The following is an 18,220-nucleotide window of genomic DNA, read 5'->3' as shown; positions in this document are numbered from 1 at the left end:
GTAAATATGAATAAACGTTTTACTAATAATTTAAATTTATTTATTACCACAATGAAAAATTTTAACATGATTTTCATATTACATATGTATATTCGCGAACATAAATAAGTGTGACCACTTCTTCTTGAGATTTTCATAATAATTTTTTAACGCGTATTTATAACACGCATAATTTTAAGACTAATTGAAAGAAATCATGATATTTAACTAACTTAATGAATAATGTTTGACATAATAGATAAACGTTTTAGAAAAACTTGACGTTGATAAGATTAAGAAATTTTGCGAAAATAATTCGTTAAAAATATGTACTCATAATATTTTTAAGAGTGAAATCCATGCCAGTTGCATGCAACAAGGTATAAAATTTATCACATAAATTACTAAAAACCGTGGTTTTAAAAAACGGGTTAAATTTTCCCGCCCTTATTTTGCTTCCATGGTAATTCACTCTGGAATGGGGAACCTCTCCGAAAAACGAGGCCCGTTTGAAGGTGGGCAATATCCATTCCGGTGAATTCGGTTAATTCTCGACACCCTAAAAGAGTAGGGACAAGGTTGCGGAATCGGTCCATTTGTATGGCGTCGACTTCGGCGGGGTCATAAAATCGCTGGTACGTGCGGTCCCCAGTCCCCCCGTCGCACATGCAGTGCTCGATACGCACCTCGGTCACATCTGTTAATAAAGAAATAAATCAATGAGGAAATTCACGCAGGAATGAGTAACTTTGTAAGTTACAAAGTTAACGGATTTTACAAATTGTACAAGAGAAATTTTAATTCACCTGGAAAAGATGTCGCCAAATATTCCAAAAAGTCGATAAATCTGGAAAATCTGGTGGGAAAGGGGGCCCCCACGGAAATATGGGTCAACGCCTTGATTGGAGCCAACCGTTCGAAAATCATTCTCAGAAAGACGTTCAATTCGCCTTGTTTGAAAATCCAGAGCCGAACGTTGATATTTAGTCGCCTCAAAGACGGGAACATTGGACCTGTGCCATTCAAAAAACAAAAAATATTAGACACGCATTAATTTTTATGGGAAGGGGGCAGTTCATAAGGTATTCTGTAGAAAAAGTACTGGATAATTGGCAAACTTTTAAAAATCGGATGTTTTTTTTAATGAAAATTCGACATGTAAATTACGACTTTTATGAAATTACAATTTTTTCCCAGTCATTCTAAAAAAAATTTTGAAGGATTCTTAATACAAAATCACGCATCAATTTTGATACGCAGAAGAAGATTAATGTTTTCCGGTTAAAAAACTTTAAAATTATCAAGGTTAAAATGCTGGATACTTTTTTTCATAACAAAGTAATGAAAAAATTGAGATTATTAGATCCCTCAGAGTAATTTATGAACGATCCTTAACCAATAAAAATTATCACACCAAAAATCCCCCTTATTTACTCACCAATCCTCTCCAACAACTCCAGATCCTCGATCCCACACAGCTTCAAATTCGTAATTCCTCCCCAACAAGCGTTATCCCTCCTTAAAATATTCCCCACATAAACGTTCGCCCTTTGGTAAACCTCATTCGGTATCTCACACAAGTCCAAATGCTTTAATTTCCCCATTTTCTCCAAGTCCCTCACTCCACACTTGAAAATCCGCATGACCCCGTTCTCAAACCATTTCAAGTTGCGAATCCCGTCCCTCGGAAAGCGAAATTGATCACTAAACTGAGAAAAATCGTACAATCTCCGAAACCCCGTAAATCCCACCGTTAACTGCAACCGCTCCAAGGAAACTTTCACCGTTTCCAGAAAAACGTTCAAATTTTGCAACGTGACCATATCCGGACTCTTATTCTTCCCAATATTCCAATTAAACCGGAACTCCGACAAGTTTCCAAAATCTGCCGGGATTCCCGACAAATAATCATCCTTTACTCGTAAACTTTCCAAATTTGGGGTGACTGCTAGCAAAAACCGCAAAAATGTCTGCTGTTCCTCCGAAACGTCGGAACCCAGGAGAAATTTGGATTCTACGATGTACTGAATTTTTAGGAGTTTCGGTTTTTCGCTAATTTCCGGGTTGCCCACTTCCGGCCACGTGACGTAGGGGCGGTCTCGCCTTTTGTATGTATGCACCTTCTTCTCGTCGAGGATGACACGCAAATTTTTGAGTTTTTCGAATTCGCATTGTGCAAATATATTGTGCACAAATTTCCCCACGGAGGCGCCCCCCAGGACGGAAAGGTGGTGAATGTGGGGGCCGATTTGGGCGAGGAGATTGACCGCTTGGGGGAGGATGGCGTCGTCGTCGGGGTGCGCGGTGAGGGCGATGGATTTTAGGAGTTTTGGGGGAAAGGAGGCCAATTTACGGGGGGTGATGAAGGGGCCCTGCGCGACCGCATCGCGCCAGGGGACGGCCCGGTTGAGGTGGACGGTGACCCGTGGGGGGGAATGGAAGGAGAGGATGACCTCGTTCCAGAGGGTGGACACGAGCCGGAAATGGACAATGTCGGCGGGATCGGGGACCCGTTTTAGAATGGCTTCAACGATCTGTGGAAATTTAAAATAGGAAATATATTAAGAAAGTTGTATGTAATGATGAGGAAACGTTTGTAAACTTTGTAAATTTGTAGGAAATTTTATATATGTTTGTGGGGAAATTTGAGTTATGGACTTTTACGAAATGTATGAAATAAAATTTTTGGTGAACTGACGGAAACTTTTGTAACCTTCATTTGAAATTGTGTATGGCTTGTAAATTTTACGAAGTTTGACTTACCAGTGCATTCGATAGTGCTTCTGCGGCTGCCATTTTTTCCAAAGTTTTCACAATAATTTAGTTCCCAACTTTATTACAAATTTTAAAAAACCTCGGGCCAATTTTGTACTTTATTTGTAGAACAATATTTAATTTTTTCCACGAGGCTTGTGCACTTTTCAGCTGTGGAAAGGAAATAGTCAGTCAGTCGAGCAAGTTCGTGAGTTTGTGAGTTTTGTGTGCATTGATGTTGAGTGGAATTCTGGTCCGGACCAAAAGTCCTGTTTTGATGTGAATCGAGCGTGCACGCGCTCTCCCCTACTTTTGCACTGATTCATGTGAAATTTTAAACTTTGTCCTAGAGATGCGAAATTTGGCATGCACATGCACCAAGATATGCTACATCATAATATAACATCAATTCCCGTTCCGTTCGCTATAAATTTTTCAAGAAAAATCAAAAACCAAATTGAATAGGGGTGACATTTGGTTTTTGATTTTTCCTGAAAAATTTATAGCGAACGGAACGGGGATTGATGTTATATTATGATGTAGCATATGTTGGTGCATGTGCATGCCAAATTTCGCATCTCTAGGACAAAGTTTAAAATTTCACATGAATCAGTGCAAAAGTAGGGAAGAGCGCGTGCACGCTCGATTCACATCAAAACAGGACTTTTGGTCCGGACCAAAATCCCACTCAACCTCAGTATGAACATATTTATTGAGGTGGAGGTTTCCCTGCCTACGATTCCTATCCGATTCGTGTAACGATGATAAGGATAAATTTACATATTTAGATATGGACATACGTATGCATATGCACATAACGTTGAGGAGTTTCTTTTCATGTAAGGGAAGGGTTTGTAAATTAAAGAGCATGTTCCATATCAACGTATGAAGGACTCAATGACTCCACTAAAATCGACACGTTTTTATACAATCATTCTTTCACTCCGGAAATTTATTTCAAAATTCTGGAAGACAAATTTGTTGTCGGTGAGTTGATTACATATGTACATACGTAATGCTGAGTTTTTTTTAATGCTAAGTATTGATGAGTTCCCATCAAAGCTTCTTAAACTTGAAATCTTGGTCAAAATCTGGAGTCCATGTGACTTTTATACAAATCTTGCTATATGAACCTTATGGAAAATATATTATGCAACGTGTCCGGAAACCTGCAATATGAACGACGTATGCGCATGTGATGTACAACTTGACCTTTGTTCTCGTCACGATGAAATATGTCATCGTCACTGTTCAAGTTCTGCATTTGTGTCGGCGCATGGAAAAATGAGAGCGAGACGCGAGCAGAGTTTAACAAAAAACGGAATGACTTTACTCCATAAAAATCGTTATGGTCAAAACGGTAACGAAAATCGGGTCATGTTTACAACTTAATTATTCAACTACGCTATTTTTATCGGGAATAATTATCCCTTCACAATTGGTGAAATCAGGAACATATAAAACTCTAAAGCATGGGAACATGTCGTCCTTTGACGAGGGGTGAATTGGCAGACGGAGGATTCTATTCTGGGGGATGAAGCTTCCTCAAGTGCATCCCAACTTTGCCTTTCTGCGTGAACGTCTCCCCGCAGTGGGGGCTGGGGTGACGGATTTGGGAATGAATACTCCTCAGATGTCGCACCATGTGACCCTTTCTCCCGAACTTCTTGGCGCACTGGAGACACGCGATGTCCTTCACTTTCCGGTGAACGGTCTCCTTGTGGATGCTCAGACTTTGTTTAGCAGCGAACGCTTTGTCACAATCGTCGCATTTGAACGGTTTTGGGTTCGAAGTGTGACTGAGCTTGTGCAAGTTTAAGCTTTTACTACGAGGGAACAGCGCCCCACACTGGTCGCAACGGAAAGGCTTCTCCGTAGTGTGGGAGACCAGGTGAATCTGATAAGTGCGGTTATCAGCGAATATCTTGCGGCAAAAAAGGCACTCTCGACTCGTCCCTTGCTTCACGAGGGCGACTTTCTCTTCTTCACTGAGGTGGGAGAAGAGATGGCTGGAAAGGATTTGTTTGGAGGAGAAACGTTTTCGACACACGTGACACCCCCAGCTCACTTTTTCCTTCGTGTGGGTTGCAAGATGACGATGGAGATGGGACGGAGTTTTGAACCGTTTGGTGCAGAAGTAGCAGCCGTGTCGCCAGCCCTGCCGCACCTCCGCGCGCTCCTCCCCGCTCAGGTGGATGAAGAGATGCGCGATCACATGTGGTTTCTGGGTGAACTTCTTTTTGCACACGGGGCAGACGTGGTTCTTGCGACCTTCGTGCGCAGCCACGTGGTCGGTAAAGTCGCGACGAGTGAAGAACGCTTTTCCGCAGTGGGGACATTTGTCATGGAAAACTGAGGTCTTTTCCAGCTCGGCGGAGTTGAGGTGGGTGTGAGCGTGGAGGGCAGCGCTGGTTCTGTTGGGGAAGGGATGCAGGCATATTTTGCATGGGAAGACTTTCTCCACCACGTGACCACCATGCTTTCCGCCAACTTGCCGTAATTTCTTGGCCTTCGATGACCTGCTGGTGGCTGACGGCGACTCCGCTTGGTTATCATGGCTGACCTCCCCCTTATTCATCCTGCCTCGTGAAGTTCCCCGGTCAGCAACAATCGATCCCTTTCTCTGCACAGAATATTATTAAGTCAGCATGTGTAGTTGACTAATAGATTTTACATGCAAATTAAGCATGCAATCTTACCAAGGACTCGTTGAAATTAAACGACTCATTAAATTTGTGTTCGGGATGCAGTCAGTTTGATTTTCAAGCGACGTTCAGCCTTCTTTACGCTTCTGGTCTTTTTTTAATGAAAACTGGGTGGAAATGTTTAAAAGTTATTAAATTTCTAAAAGAAGTGAGCTCGGGGAGCGTTTTGGTCTCTGAGAGAGAGATGGCTTCGCTTATCTGCGTATCCCACCAACAGGTAAGTGAGTCTCGTACAGTTAGCCCTACCCAAAAGGGAACAAAGTGCGGAATGGTGCAAAGAATAAGCTACAAAATCCTGAAAAAATCAGGACGGTGATGATTAAATATGCAATGCAAAAATAATTTGTGTGTGGTGAATTGAGCAAGACTATCTTGCCAAACGTGATACGGTGGTGGTAATGATGCTCAGTGATATGCAAATTGATCCTTTTGTCCAGAAGAGATATGCGTGCATCCACCTCCACTTAATCTCTGAAATTTGGTTATGAATCTGAATTCCTTTCCTCCACTCTTATCCGAGTGATATCTTGTTAGTGTTACATTCATATAAGAATTTTGTGGGGCTTTCATCAAAATGAAATTTGAGCGAAAGCTGGACAAGAGGAATTCTGGATATGATTGAGTCTGGATTTCTTACTTTCCTCATGCAAAACGATGCTTGCACATTTAACTTAAGGCTTACCCTCAAGCTCGGAGGAGTGAGTTGGGTTTGGAGCAATATCCCAGTTTCAACCTTCTCTCTCGCTTTGCAGAATACATTGTAGTGCCTATCTCGAAACTTCGCATCGACCCTGTGGGGGGGAGGAGTCGACCTCAGGGGGCATAATAGTGGAATATGTTGCACTCGTCTTTCTGCGTCTGATGGTATTTTTTCAAATTTTTTGGACTCGCGCGAAGGGCTGCAAATGTTTACCATCAATGTATCCTTAGTAATGTAACCTTATGTAGACTGGTAAACCATTTGCAGCCCTTCGCGCGAGTCCAAAAAATTTGAAAAAATACCATCAGACGCAGAAAGACGAGTGCAACATATTCCACTATTATGCCCCCTGAGGTCGACTCCTCCCCCCCACAGGGTCGATGCGAAGTTTCGAGATAGGCACTACAATGTATTCTGCAAAGCGAGAGAGAAGGTTGAAACTGGGATATTGCTCCAAACCCAACTCACTCCTCCGAGCTTGAGGGTAAGCCTTAAGGGAAACGTGCAGCCTTATCAAGCATTGAACTTGTGTTGTACAGGGTTTCGCTGTAGTTTTAACCACTGTCCAAACCGTTTTGATCAGTTTTGGACACGGAATTTTAAACGCCTGAAATGGCCAAAAGCGTCCAAGACTGGAAAATGGGGCAAAATGTTCCAAATTCTTTATTAAGTAGCGTCAGCTACTTATTGTGATCGTTTTGTCCGTCCGTCTGTCCGTCCGTCAGCAGGATATCTCAACAACGAGTAAATATAATCAAACCCCGTTTTCGCCATTGTGTTTCTATTTTTTAGTTCTCGGTCGAGTTCGAAAATGGGGTCAATCGGACCACACCCCACGGCGCTAGTGGGTGTGGTCGAAATTAAATTGGATGTTAATTTTCATATGGGGTGTCATTTTAAAGGAAATTTCACCACGAATTCAATGGCGTTAAAATTTTTGACCTCGTGACCTTAAGGACGAGGTCAAAGGTCAAAAAATACATAACTGTCATATGGGGTATCATTTTGAAGGAAATTTGACTGCGATTTCAAGGACGTTAATATTTTTGACCTCTTGACCGTTGGGACGAGGTCATATACGGAAACTTTAAAGGAAACTGGAATCGGTCTGACGCTACTTATTTACATTCGTTTGGAGGGTTTATTAACTTCTTTTTTTGCAATTCTAAATCTGCACAGATTTAATTTCCCATTAATTCTGAGCATTTTTGGTGTGTCTGCAATATAACGAAATCTGGAAAAACTTTTCCTTTCACATGTTTTCTTATTTTAAGAAATTCAAAAAATTTCCAAACCATATACTCAAAATTAGTGGGAGATTGCATGTAAGTGAACGGATTATCAAAAGATTCACTAACGAAGAACTTGCTAAATTTCTATTTTTGGGCACTTTTGAAAATTTTGGACGTCCATAACTTGTTAAAACCGGTTGTTGATGGTTGTTTTGACCAGTGGTTAACACTTTCCTCTCTCTCTCTCTCTGCTATTTAAATAGTAAAACTAAATAATATTCCTCCCTCGTTTGTGATGATTTCGTGATTTCGCTTATTTTTAGAACAAGCAATTCATGAATTTTTTATGTTTGCGTATCATGATAATTAATATGCAGACTACGATAATTTTTTGCAGAATTATTTAGTCACCGTCGTCTGTTTCGATATGCAAATTGCAATATGAGATTGGTTGACAATCTTGCAGAAGAAGGTTGAAAGGCAGGATTCGAGCAGGAGAAGATTCTTGATACTCAAGAACCGACTGCATCCCGAACACACGCCTTACGCCCAAATTTGAAAGAGTCGTTGGTAAGATTGCTGTCTTAATTTTCATGAAAAATCTGTACTTCTTCTCGGAATGCTGACGTAAAAATATTCTGTGCAGAAAAAGGGATCGATGCATTTTAACGGGTCAACTTCCGAGCAGAACGAGACGTTGTCGTTGGACGGAATGGAGGTTAACCAGAAAGCGGTCAAACGACAGAAGGCGCTCGTCCCCACGAAGGAGAAAGTCGACAAAGGGGAAAGTTCTCAAGAGAATGGGCGATTTCCTCCTCACTCCGTCCAAGCACCACGTGACGATAACCACGTGCACTCGCAGTCACCCAACATCACGTTATCCAAAGCCAAGAAAGTCTTCCCATGCAAAACATGCCTCCGTCCTTTCAACAACAAAACCAGTGCTCGCCTCCACGCCCGCACCCACCTCAACCCCCACGAACTAGAGCAGTCCTCATTTTTCCACGCAAGGTCCCCCACTGCGAAAAAGCGTTCTTCACTCGTAATTCGTTTGTCGACTGACCCCTCGTCAAATTTCATGTAATGTTTCCATACTTTAGATTTTTATATGTTCCCCATGTCACCATTTGTGACGAGATAATTATTCTCGTATGACTGATAAAAATAGAATAATGGAATTAGTAAGATGTAAACATGACCAAATTTTTGTTACCGTTTTGACCACGACGATTTTTATGTAGTAAAGTCATTCTTTTTATGTAAAACTCTGCTCGCGTCTCGCTCCCATTTTTTCATGTGCCGAGATAAATGCAAGGCTGGACCGGTGACGACGACACGGGACGAGAAGAAAGGTCAGGTTGTGCGTCACACTTAAATCGTGCAGGGCTCGCATTGCAGGTTACGGTTTCCAGTCACTTTGCATAACCCATTTTACATAACGGTAGTATAAAATGATTATGTACTCCATAAAAGTCACGTGGTAAATATAAACAACCACTTTGCATAACACATTTTTTCATATTATTATTAAGAAGCGTCAGCTACTTATTGTGATCACTTTGTCCGTCCGTCCGTAAGCAGGATATCTTTAGAATGGCTCAACATAATCACAAGCGGTTTTCGCCATTGTGCTTCTAATTTTTAGTTCTCGGTCGAGTTCGAAAATGAGGTCAATCGGACCACCCCCCACAGCGCCAGGGGGTGTGGTCCAAAATTAAATTCACGTTAATTTTCATATGGGGTATCATTTTAAAGGAAATTTGGCCACGAATTCAACATCAATATTTTTGACCTCGTGACCTTAAGGACGAGGTCAAAGGTCAAAAAATACATAACTGTCATATGGGGTATCATTTTGAAGGAAATTTGACTGCGATTTCAAGGACGTTAATATTTTTGACCTCTTGACCGTTGGGACGAGGTCATATACGGAAACTTTAAAGGAAACTGGAATCGGTCTGACGCTACTTATTTACATTCGTTTGGAGGGTTTATTAACTTCTTTTTTTGCAATTCTAAATCTGCACAGATTTAATTTCCCATTAATTCTGAGCATTTTTGGTGTGTCTGCAATATAACGAAATCTGGAAAAACTTTTCCTTTCACATGTTTTCTTATTTTAAGAAATTCAAAAAATTTCCAAACCATATACTCAAAATTAGTGGGAGATTGCATGTAAGTGAACGGATTATCAAAAGATTCACTAACGAAGAACTTGCTAAATTTCTATTTTTGGGCACTTTTGAAAATTTTGGACGTCCATAACTTGTTAAAACCGGTTGTTGATGGTTGTTTTGACCAGTGGTTAACACTTTCCTCTCTCTCTCTCTCTGCTATTTAAATAGTAAAACTAAATAATATTCCTCCCTCGTTTGTGATGATTTCGTGATTTCGCTTATTTTTAGAACAAGCAATTCATGAATTTTTTATGTTTGCGTATCATGATAATTAATATGCAGACTACGATAATTTTTTGCAGAATTATTTAGTCACCGTCGTCTGTTTCGATATGCAAATTGCAATATGAGATTTAAGTGTGATACACAAACTATAACCTTTCTTCTTGTTTCGTTTGTCTACATGATTTTAGTTTTAAGAAGTCATTCCATTTAAAAATAATAATATGAGAAAATGTGTTATGCAAAGTGGTTGTTTATATTTACCACGTGACTTTTATGATTACATAATCACTTTATACTACCGTTATGTAAAATGGGTTATGCAAAGTGACCGGAAACTGCAACATGAGCCCTACACGATTTAAGTGTGATGCAAAAACTGACCCTTCTTCTCGTCACGATGAAATATGTCGTCGTCACTGGTCCAGAGTTGCATTTGTGTCGGCGCATGGAAAAATAGAGCGAGCAGCGAGCAGAGTTTTACATAAAACAAGATGTCTTTACTCCATAAAAATCGTCGTGGTCAAAACGATAACAAAAATTAGGTCGTGTTTACATCTTACTAATTCAATTATTCCATTTTTATCAGTCATACGAGAATAATTATCTCGTCACAAATGGTGACATCGGGAACATATAAAAATCTAACGTGTGGAAATATTACATGAAATTTGACAAGGGGTCAGTCGACAAACGAAGGACTTTATCCGTGGGGATGAACCTTCTTCAAGTGCGTCCCATGGTTGCCTTTTTGCCCGAACGTGTGCCCGCAGTGGGGGCAGGGGTGTCGTATTTTTCCGTGAACAGTGTTCAAATGTGTCACCATGTTACCTTTTGTGCCGAACTTCTTGCCGCACTCGGGGCACTCGAAGTCCTTCACCTTCCGGTGAACCGTCTTCTTGTGGGTGCCCAGATTTTGTTTCGTAGTGAACGCTTGGTCGCAGTCGGAGCACTGGAATGGTCGCGGATCCGCGCTGTGAGTGCGCTTGTGCAATTTTAAGGCACCATTACGACCGAACAGCTTCCCACATTGGTCGCAGGGAAAGGGTTTCTCCTTCGTGTGGGAGACAAGGTGTAGGTGATAAGTGGCGTTATCGGGGAATTTCTTCTGGCAGAATAAGCACTCTCGACCAGGGTTCGCTACCCCGGGTTTTTGTGGGTTGGGGTTTTTGGGGTTTTTGTGGGTTTTTGGGGTATCAAATCTCCGGAAAAACCCTAATGCTTAATGGGGTTTTCGCGGGTTTTTGTGGGTTTTTCCGGGGTTTTTGTAGGATTTTGAGGCAGATTGAAACAAAATCCCTTAAACTACAACGTAGATCAATGCTAATTAACTTTTCTGCTTCATCTTGAAATTTTGAGAATTTTCATTTGCGACTTGAATTTCCAAATGTCATTGCATATTTCCAGGTTTACATGTCAAACATGAATTTTCGATGTAAAAGTCCAAATCAATGATAACGGTTAAAATTGCATGTTAAAATTGTATACTAAATTAGTTTATCTCTAATATATAATTTTAGGAATTCTGGTTCAACCTGCCCCAAAATCTACAAAAACCCACAAAAACCCACAAAAACCCCAAAAACCCCGGAAAAACCCCCGGGGTTGGGTTTTTCTACAAAAACCCCGGGGTTTTCCGAACCCTGCTCTCGACCCGAACCCTGCTTCACGAATACAATTTTCTCGTCCTCGCTGCGATGGGCAAACCGATGTCTGGTGAGGGAATATTTGGAGGAGAAAGTTTTCCCACACACGTTACACTTTCCGCCAACTTTTTCCTTGGTGTGGGTCACCAAATGACAACTGAGATGGGATGGAATTTTGAACCGTTTGGTGCAGAAGTAGCAGCCGTGCCGCCAGCCCTGCCGCACCTCCGCGCGCTCCTCGCGACTCAGGTGGACCAAGAGATGCGCGGCCAAAGTTGCTTTCTGGGTAAATTTCTGGTTGCAAAGGTGGCAGGCGTGGTTCTTCCGGCCTTCGTGTGCGTTCACGTGATCGGTAAAGTGGTGACGTTTGAAGAACACTTTCTCGCAGTGGGGGCACCTCGAGTGGAAAAATGAGGACCGGTCCAGCTCGTGAGGGTTGAGGTGGGTGCGGGCGTGGAGGCGAGCACTTGTTGCGTTAGTGAAGGAACGGAGGCATGTTTTGCATGGAAAAACTTTCTTGACTTTGGATAACATGACTTTCTTAGTGCCAACTTGCGGTAATTTCTCCACTTTCGATGACCTGCTGTAGGATGACGGCGAGTGCACGTGGTTATCGTCACGTGGTGCTTGGACGGAGTGAGGAGGAAATCGCCCATTCTCTTGAGAACTTTCCCCTTTGTCGACTTTCTCATTCGTGGGGACGAGCGCCTTCTGTCGTTTGACCGCTTTCTGGTTAACCTCCATTCCGTCCAACGACAACGTCTCGTTCTGCTCGGAAGTTGCCCCGTTAAAATGCGTCGATCCGCTTCTCTGCACAGAATATTACGTCAGCATTCGGACTAGAAGTACAGATTTACCATGAAAATTAAGATTGCAATCTTACCAACGGGTCGTTGTTAAAATTTGGGGGTAAGACGTTCGGGATGTGTGTTCGGGATGCAGTCGGTTCTTGAGTAGCAAAATCTCCTCCTCGAATCTTGCCTTTCAACCTTCTTGCAAGATTGTCAACCAACGTTCGGATTTCTTTACGCGTACGACGTTCTGGAATTTTTTTCGCAATGTGAACTAGGTGGAAATTTTAAAAATTGGTAAAATTTCTGGAGCAGAAAGGGAGCTCTTGTTTGCTGGGGAGGTTGTAAGTCTCTGTCTCCCTCGGACGGAGAGATGGCTTGGCTGCGTATCCCACCAACAGCCAACAGTCAGACCTACCAAAAAGCCAACAAAATGCAGATAATAATTTCTGTGCTGAGAATTAAGCTACAAAATCTTGGATTAAGCAGGACGGTAGAGGTGAAATGGATATCCATTTTATCCAATCCATTTGGAATCCAATCCAATCCATGGATATGGATTGGATTGGATAATCGGAAATCTGGATTGGATTGGATGGATTTTCGGTTGTGGAAAAATTATGAATTTTCACTGTGACTTTCTGTATAGAAATCATAACCAGGACGTTATGTTATTTTGAATATTCTAAAATCTGTGTATTTATCTACGTATATTTTTAACTTAAAGCAGGCGGGTGTATTGCTGGTTTGGTCGGTAACATATTGGCATTTGAAGGGAGAGCCAAATTCACTAATGTTGGCATCTAGTTTTTGCCTGTCAATTGGCGGTCGTATAAACTAGTTTTGTTATATTAAAAATATAGCGAAATTTAATAATACTTAGGTGTGTATATCATGATATTGACTGGGAACTGGTTAAGGGTGATGGATTTGATTTGAATTTCAGCCCGCTCGCAATGTTAATCAGATGGGCACGTGTTTTTGGCGGGCAGAAATTCCATCACCCTTAACCAGTTCCCAGTCAATAGTATTTTTTTAAATATAGTTTTGCTGATTTTGTAAATTCATGTTATATCCATGTTTTTACACTGGATTCTAGTGGTTTAATTTAAAACTAGTGCTGGATAATATAGATTTTTGGTTTTTGGTTTGAATTGGATTGGATTTTTAATGGTTTGAAAGTTATGGATTGAATTGGATATTGTTTTTACAAAATTTCGAATGGATTGGATGGATTGGATAAATCCAAATGGATTTTGGATTGGATGGATTTATCGTTTTGGTAATCCATTTCACCTCTACAGGACGGTGATGATTATTTAAATATGCAATGCAAATTGAGCCAGTTTTCCACCTCTGGGAGAAATACGGATATGTGTGCATCCACAATCTCTAAAATTTGACCATGAATCACAATTCATATCCGAGTGACATATTTTTGCCATTGCACTTATGAATTATGTGTGGCTTTTGTCAAAATGGAATTTGAGCGAAAGTTGGGCGAATGAAATTTTGCGTAGAATCGAGTCTGCTGGATTTCTTAACATTTCTCATGCAAACTTAATTTAGAGGAACTGTGCAGCCTAATCAAGCATTTAACTGTGTTGTACAGTGGTTTTAACCACTGCCCAAAACCGGTCTTACCCAGTTTTGGACACCGAATTTTGGAGTAAATGTCCAAAACTGTCCGAAATAGAAAGTGGGTCAAATGTTACTCCTTCTTCATTATTAAAATTTTTGGAAAATCCGTTGACGTATGTGCTTATGATCAATCTTCCATTAATTTTGGTCTGTGACACGGAATGGTTTAGAAAATTTCTCATAAGAAAACATGTGAAAGGAAAAGTTTTCCAAAATTACAGAGCAACCAAAATGCTCAAAATTTATGGGAGATTAGATTCCATATTTGTGCATAGCTTTGCAAAAAAGTCGGTAATAAGGAAGAACTTGTAGGATTTGGGACGATTTTCGATATTTTGGCCGTCCAAAATTATTTTGACCAGTTTTGGACGGTGTCCATTCCAAAAGTATTTAGTTTTCCACGCCAAAACGAAACACTGCTCGTGCCATGTAAATTGACCAACTTGTACGAAATTTGGATGCAAAATCTCGAAAATTGTTTTCCTACATTTGTTGTCACCTCGTTTATGCCATTTCCGATGTCTTACTGGGAGAAATATGCAAAATCTGTCTATTTACATAAATATGTGGCTAGATTTGTTCTCATCCTCCTTCTGAAGCATGTTTTATTTCCATTTGGCAGAAACAATGCATGGTTTTCTCAGATAAAACGAAATTTTTCCATGGATAAGATTTATACTGGTATTTTAGTTTTATACTTTGGATGGGATGCTCACGATAAGAGACTTACCGACCATTCCTCTGAGGAATTTCCTCAATTACTGAGGTGTGCGTATCATAAAAATATGCAAACTGAGATTTCCTAAAGAATTATTAGTTCACCTTGGTTCCTTTCGATATGCAACCCTCAACCTGAGCCCTGCACGATTTAAGTGTGATGCACAAATTGACCGTTCTTCTCGCCACGATGAAACATGTTGTCGTCACTGGTCCAGCCTTGCATTTTGTGTCGGCGCATGGAAAAATGGGAGCGAGGCGTGAGCACAGTTTTTTCTTTTTAATACAAAATGGAATTACTTTACTACACAAAAATCGGGCCATGTTTACAATTTAGTAACTCAATTATTCCATTTTTATTAGTCACATGAAAATAATTATCTTGTCATCAATCGTGAAAGCAGGAACATATGAAAATCTAAAGTATGGAAACATGCCGTTGCTTAACGAGGACAGCTGAAGGACTTTGTTCTGCTGGATGAAGCTTCTTCAAATGCCTCTCAAGGTTGCCTTTCTGCGTGAATGTGTGCCCGCAGTGGGGGCAAGGGTGCCGTTCTTTGAAGTGAACACCGTTCACGTGTTTCACCATATTACCCTTCGTCCCGAACTTCTTGGGGCACTCGGGGCACGCGAAGTCCTTCAACTTCCGGTGAACTAGCTTCTTATGTCCGGTCAGATGATATTTTCGCGTGAAGGCCTGACCACATTCGACACATTCAAACGGCTTTGGGTTAGAAGTATGAAGGCGCTTGTGCAATTTTAAGGCACCATTACGACCGAACAGCGCCCCACACTGGTCGCAACGGAAAGGTTTCTCCCCCGTGTGGGAGACAAGGTGGACTTGATAAGTACGGTTATCGGGGATTTTCTTCTGACAGAAGAGGCACACGCGACTCGAACCCTGCTTCACGAGGGCGACCTTCTCGTCTTCGGAGAGGTGGGCGAAACGATGGCTGGTCAGGGAATATTTGGAGACGAAGCTTTTTCGACAAGTGTGACACCTTCCGCCCACTTTTTCCTTCGTGTGGCCGATAAGATGACGACCGAGATGGGATTGACTTTTGAAGCGTTTGGTGCAGAAGTAGCAGACGTGTCGCCAGCCCTGCCGGCTCAGGTGGACGAAGAGATGCGCGGTCAAATTTGCTTTGAAGGTGAATTTCTGCTTGCAGGTGGGGCAGGCGTGGTCCTTCCGACCTTCGTGCGCAGCCAAGTGGCCGGTAAAGTGCTGACGATCGAAGAACACTTTTTCGCAGTGGGGGCATTTCTCATGGAAAAATGAGGACTGCTCCAGCTCTTGGGGGTTGAGGTGGGTGCGGACGTGGAAGCGAGCAGAGGTTCCGTTGGTGAAGGGACGAAGGCATATTTTGCATGAGAAGATTTTGTCCACCACGTGATCACCACGATTTCTCCCAAGTTGCGGTATTTTCTTGGCTGAAGGCAACTGCACGTGGTTATCGTCACGTGCTGTTGGGTGCGGTTGAAGGGAGTGAGGAGGAAGGTGTCCCTCCTCTTGAAAACTTTCCCCTTTCTCCGTGGTGGAGAGGAACGCTTTCTGTCCTCCGAGCAACTTCCGGTTGACCTCCATCCCGTCCAACGGCAACGTCTCGTTCTGCTCGTAAGTTTCAGCGCCAGCAACGATGGACCTCTTTCTCTACACAAAAGATTATTAAGTCAGTATTTGGAACGAAGGACAGATTTTGTATGAAAATTAAGAATGCAATCCTATTTACCAACGACTCTTTCTTCAAATTTTCGTGATGCAGTCGCTTCTCGAGTAAAAAAAATCTTTCCCTCCTCGAATCCTGCGTTTCAAGCTTCTCCACAATTTTCAACCGATACTCAGCTTTCTTCACTTGCGCCGTTCTGCTCTCATTTTCTTGGTGGAAGTGTTTAAAATTTGTGAAATTTCTGGACAAGTTTTCCGAGGTGCTTGTTGGTCTCTGTCTGAGTTCTTCGCTTATCTTCACTTTCCACCAACAGACAAGTCTCGGAGATAACCTCGTAGATATTGTGAGATCTACCAAAAAGCCAGCAAAATGCAGAATAATAATTTCTGTGTGGAGAATTAAGCAAGAATATCTTGACAAACGTGAGATGATGCTCAGTCAGTGATATGCAAATTCAGACGTTTGTCCACCTTTGGAAGAGATATGCGTGCATCCACCTCCACTTAATCTCTGAAATTTGGTTATGAATCTGAATTCCTTTCCTCCACTCTTATCCGAGTGATATCTTGTTAGTGTTACATTCATATAAGAATTTTGTGGGGCTTTCATCAAAATGAAATTTGATCGAAAGCTGGACAAAAGTAATACTACATACATACATACCCGTTCAAAAATGTAGTATTCATTCAAAAGTCAGTCATCTCGATTTCTGAGTGAAGATTTTCATTCAAATTGATTTCATTTCGCTTCATCTGACTTCATTTCTTACATCGTCACATGTATTAAGCATAGGGTGAAAAATGAAATGATCATTTCATTTTTCACCCATTCACTCGAGTGAATGATCCTTTCATTCACAGTCATTCATATGAAATGACTGAATCCTTCAGTCATTTTCATTCAAACGACAGTAGTTTCACTTTCATTCACTATCATTAAAATTAGTAAAATGAATGAAAGTGAACAGGTATGCATACATACATATGTGTGATTGAGTCTGGATTTCTTAATTTTCTCATGCAAACCAATACATGCACATTTAACTTAAGGGAAACGTGCAGCCTTATCAAGCATTATTGAGCTTGTGTTGTGCAGGGTTTCGCTGTGGTTTTAATCCCCGTCCAAAACCGTTTTGATCAGTTTTGGACATGGAATCTTGAACGTCTGAAATGGGCAAAAGCGTCCAAGATTGGAAAATGGGGCAAAATGTTCCAAATTCTTTATTAACTTCTTTTTTTTGCAATTCTAAATCTACACAGATATGTAGTTTCCCATTAATTCTGAGCATTTTTGGTGTGTCAGCAATATAACGAAATCTTGAAAAACTTTTCCTTTCACAGGTTTTCTTATTTTAATAAATTAAGAAATTTCCAAACCATGCTGTATATGCTCAAAATTAGTGGGAGATTGCATGTAAGTGAACGGATTATCAAAAGATTCACTAACGAAGAACTTGCCCAATTTCTATTTTTGGACACTTTTGAACATTTTGGACGTCCAAAATGCGATGTCCAAAACTGGTTAAAACCGGTTGTTGATGGTTGTTTTGACCAGTGGTTAACACTTTCCTCTCTCTCTCTCTCTGCTATTTAAATAGTAAAACTAAATAATATTCCTCCCTCGTTTGTGATGAGTTCTTGATTTCGCTTATTTTTAGATCGACCATTCATCAATGTTTTATGCTGCGTATCATGATAATTAATATGCAAACTAACTGCGATAATTTTTTGCAGAATTATTTTGCCACCTTCATCCGTTTCGATATGCAAACTGAAATACTTATGAGATTTAAGTGTGAGATTTATAACCTTTCTTCTTGTTTCGTTTGTCTACATGATTTTCGTTTTAAAAAGTGATTACATTTAAAAATAAACCCTCCAAACGAATGTAAATAAGTAGCGTCAGAGCGATTTAAGTTTCCTTTAACGTTTCCGTATATGACCTCGTCCTAACGGTCATGAGGTCAAAAATATTAACGTCCTTGAAATA

At 41.1% G+C, this 18,220-nt stretch overlaps 4 protein-coding genes and 1 long non-coding RNA gene across 5 annotated transcripts; 1 reads left to right on the top strand and 4 right to left on the bottom strand.

The window, feature by feature from the left end:
• Nucleotides 1-17: 17 nt before the first annotated feature.
• Nucleotides 18-2,949, bottom strand: LOC110856780. Its single transcript, XM_022105327.2, has 4 exons — nucleotides 2,743-2,949; nucleotides 1,418-2,513; nucleotides 786-992; nucleotides 18-676 (listed from the first exon to the last, which is right to left on the bottom strand). Exons 1-4 carry the CDS (start codon nucleotides 2,773-2,775, stop codon nucleotides 411-413), a joined length of 1,602 nt encoding a protein of 533 aa, XP_021961019.1. The 5' UTR covers nucleotides 2,776-2,949; the 3' UTR covers nucleotides 18-410.
• A 1,091-nt stretch (nucleotides 2,950-4,040) lies between these two features.
• LOC110856895 (zinc finger protein 25-like) lies at nucleotides 4,041-5,769 on the bottom strand. Its single transcript, XM_035857529.1, has 2 exons — nucleotides 5,433-5,769; nucleotides 4,041-5,356 (listed from the first exon to the last, which is right to left on the bottom strand). Exon 2 carries the CDS (start codon nucleotides 5,309-5,311, stop codon nucleotides 4,256-4,258), a length of 1,056 nt encoding a protein of 351 aa, XP_035713422.1. The 5' UTR covers nucleotides 5,312-5,356; nucleotides 5,433-5,769; the 3' UTR covers nucleotides 4,041-4,255.
• Nucleotides 5,770-6,607: 838 nt separating this feature from the next.
• LOC110856900 lies at nucleotides 6,608-8,635 on the top strand. Its single transcript, XR_002548610.2, has 3 exons — nucleotides 6,608-6,622; nucleotides 7,768-7,940; nucleotides 8,017-8,635. It is a non-coding gene; the product is annotated as an uncharacterized LOC110856900 (long non-coding RNA).
• A 1,612-nt stretch (nucleotides 8,636-10,247) lies between these two features.
• Nucleotides 10,248-12,618, bottom strand: LOC118437872 (zinc finger protein OZF-like). Its single transcript, XM_035857268.1, has 3 exons — nucleotides 12,299-12,618; nucleotides 11,430-12,225; nucleotides 10,248-10,909 (listed from the first exon to the last, which is right to left on the bottom strand). The coding sequence occupies exons 2-3, from the start codon at nucleotides 12,157-12,159 to the stop codon at nucleotides 10,473-10,475; spliced, it is 1,167 nt and encodes a 388-aa protein (XP_035713161.1). The 5' UTR covers nucleotides 12,160-12,225; nucleotides 12,299-12,618; the 3' UTR covers nucleotides 10,248-10,472.
• A 2,271-nt stretch (nucleotides 12,619-14,889) lies between these two features.
• On the bottom strand, nucleotides 14,890-16,669 carry LOC110856884 (zinc finger protein OZF). Its single transcript, XM_022105469.2, has 2 exons — nucleotides 16,295-16,669; nucleotides 14,890-16,215 (listed from the first exon to the last, which is right to left on the bottom strand). Exon 2 carries the CDS (start codon nucleotides 16,147-16,149, stop codon nucleotides 14,983-14,985), a length of 1,167 nt encoding a protein of 388 aa, XP_021961161.1. The 5' UTR covers nucleotides 16,150-16,215; nucleotides 16,295-16,669; the 3' UTR covers nucleotides 14,890-14,982.
• Between the last annotated feature and the right edge of the window lie 1,551 nt (nucleotides 16,670-18,220).

This window comes from Folsomia candida, unplaced genomic scaffold (genome assembly GCF_002217175.1).
Source record: "Folsomia candida strain VU population unplaced genomic scaffold, ASM221717v1 Fcan01_Sc017, whole genome shotgun sequence".
In the NCBI taxonomy this organism is placed as follows: Eukaryota; Metazoa; Arthropoda; class Collembola; order Entomobryomorpha; family Isotomidae; genus Folsomia; species Folsomia candida.
Note: the sequence above shows the minus strand (reverse complement) of the source record. Positions and strands in the feature narration are given on the sequence as shown.

Excerpts from the sequence above, each read along its gene's own strand:
- LOC110856780 (XM_022105327.2), bottom strand. The coding sequence starts at position 2,775 with ATGGCAGCCGCAGAAGCACTATCGAATGCACTG. Across the intron at positions 2,514-2,742 it reads AAGCACTATCGAATGCACTG|ATCGTTGAAGCCATTCTAAA; the intron begins GTAAGTCAAACT and ends AAATTTCCACAG. Across the intron at positions 993-1,417 it reads GGAGTTGTTGGAGAGGATTG|GTCCAATGTTCCCGTCTTTG; the intron begins GTGAGTAAATAA and ends TGAATGGCACAG.
- LOC110856895 (XM_035857529.1), bottom strand. The coding sequence starts at position 5,311 with ATGAATAAGGGGGAGGTCAGCCATGATAACCAAGCGGAGTCGCCGTCA.
- LOC118437872 (XM_035857268.1), bottom strand. The coding sequence starts at position 12,159 with ATGGAGGTTAACCAGAAAGCGGTCAAACGACAGAAGGCGCTCGTCCCC. Across the intron at positions 10,910-11,429 it reads AATTGTATTCGTGAAGCAGG|CGAACCCTGGTCGAGAGTGC; the intron begins GTTCGGGTCGAG and ends AACCCGGGGTAG.
- LOC110856884 (XM_022105469.2), bottom strand. The coding sequence starts at position 16,149 with ATGGAGGTCAACCGGAAGTTGCTCGGAGGACAGAAAGCGTTCCTCTCC.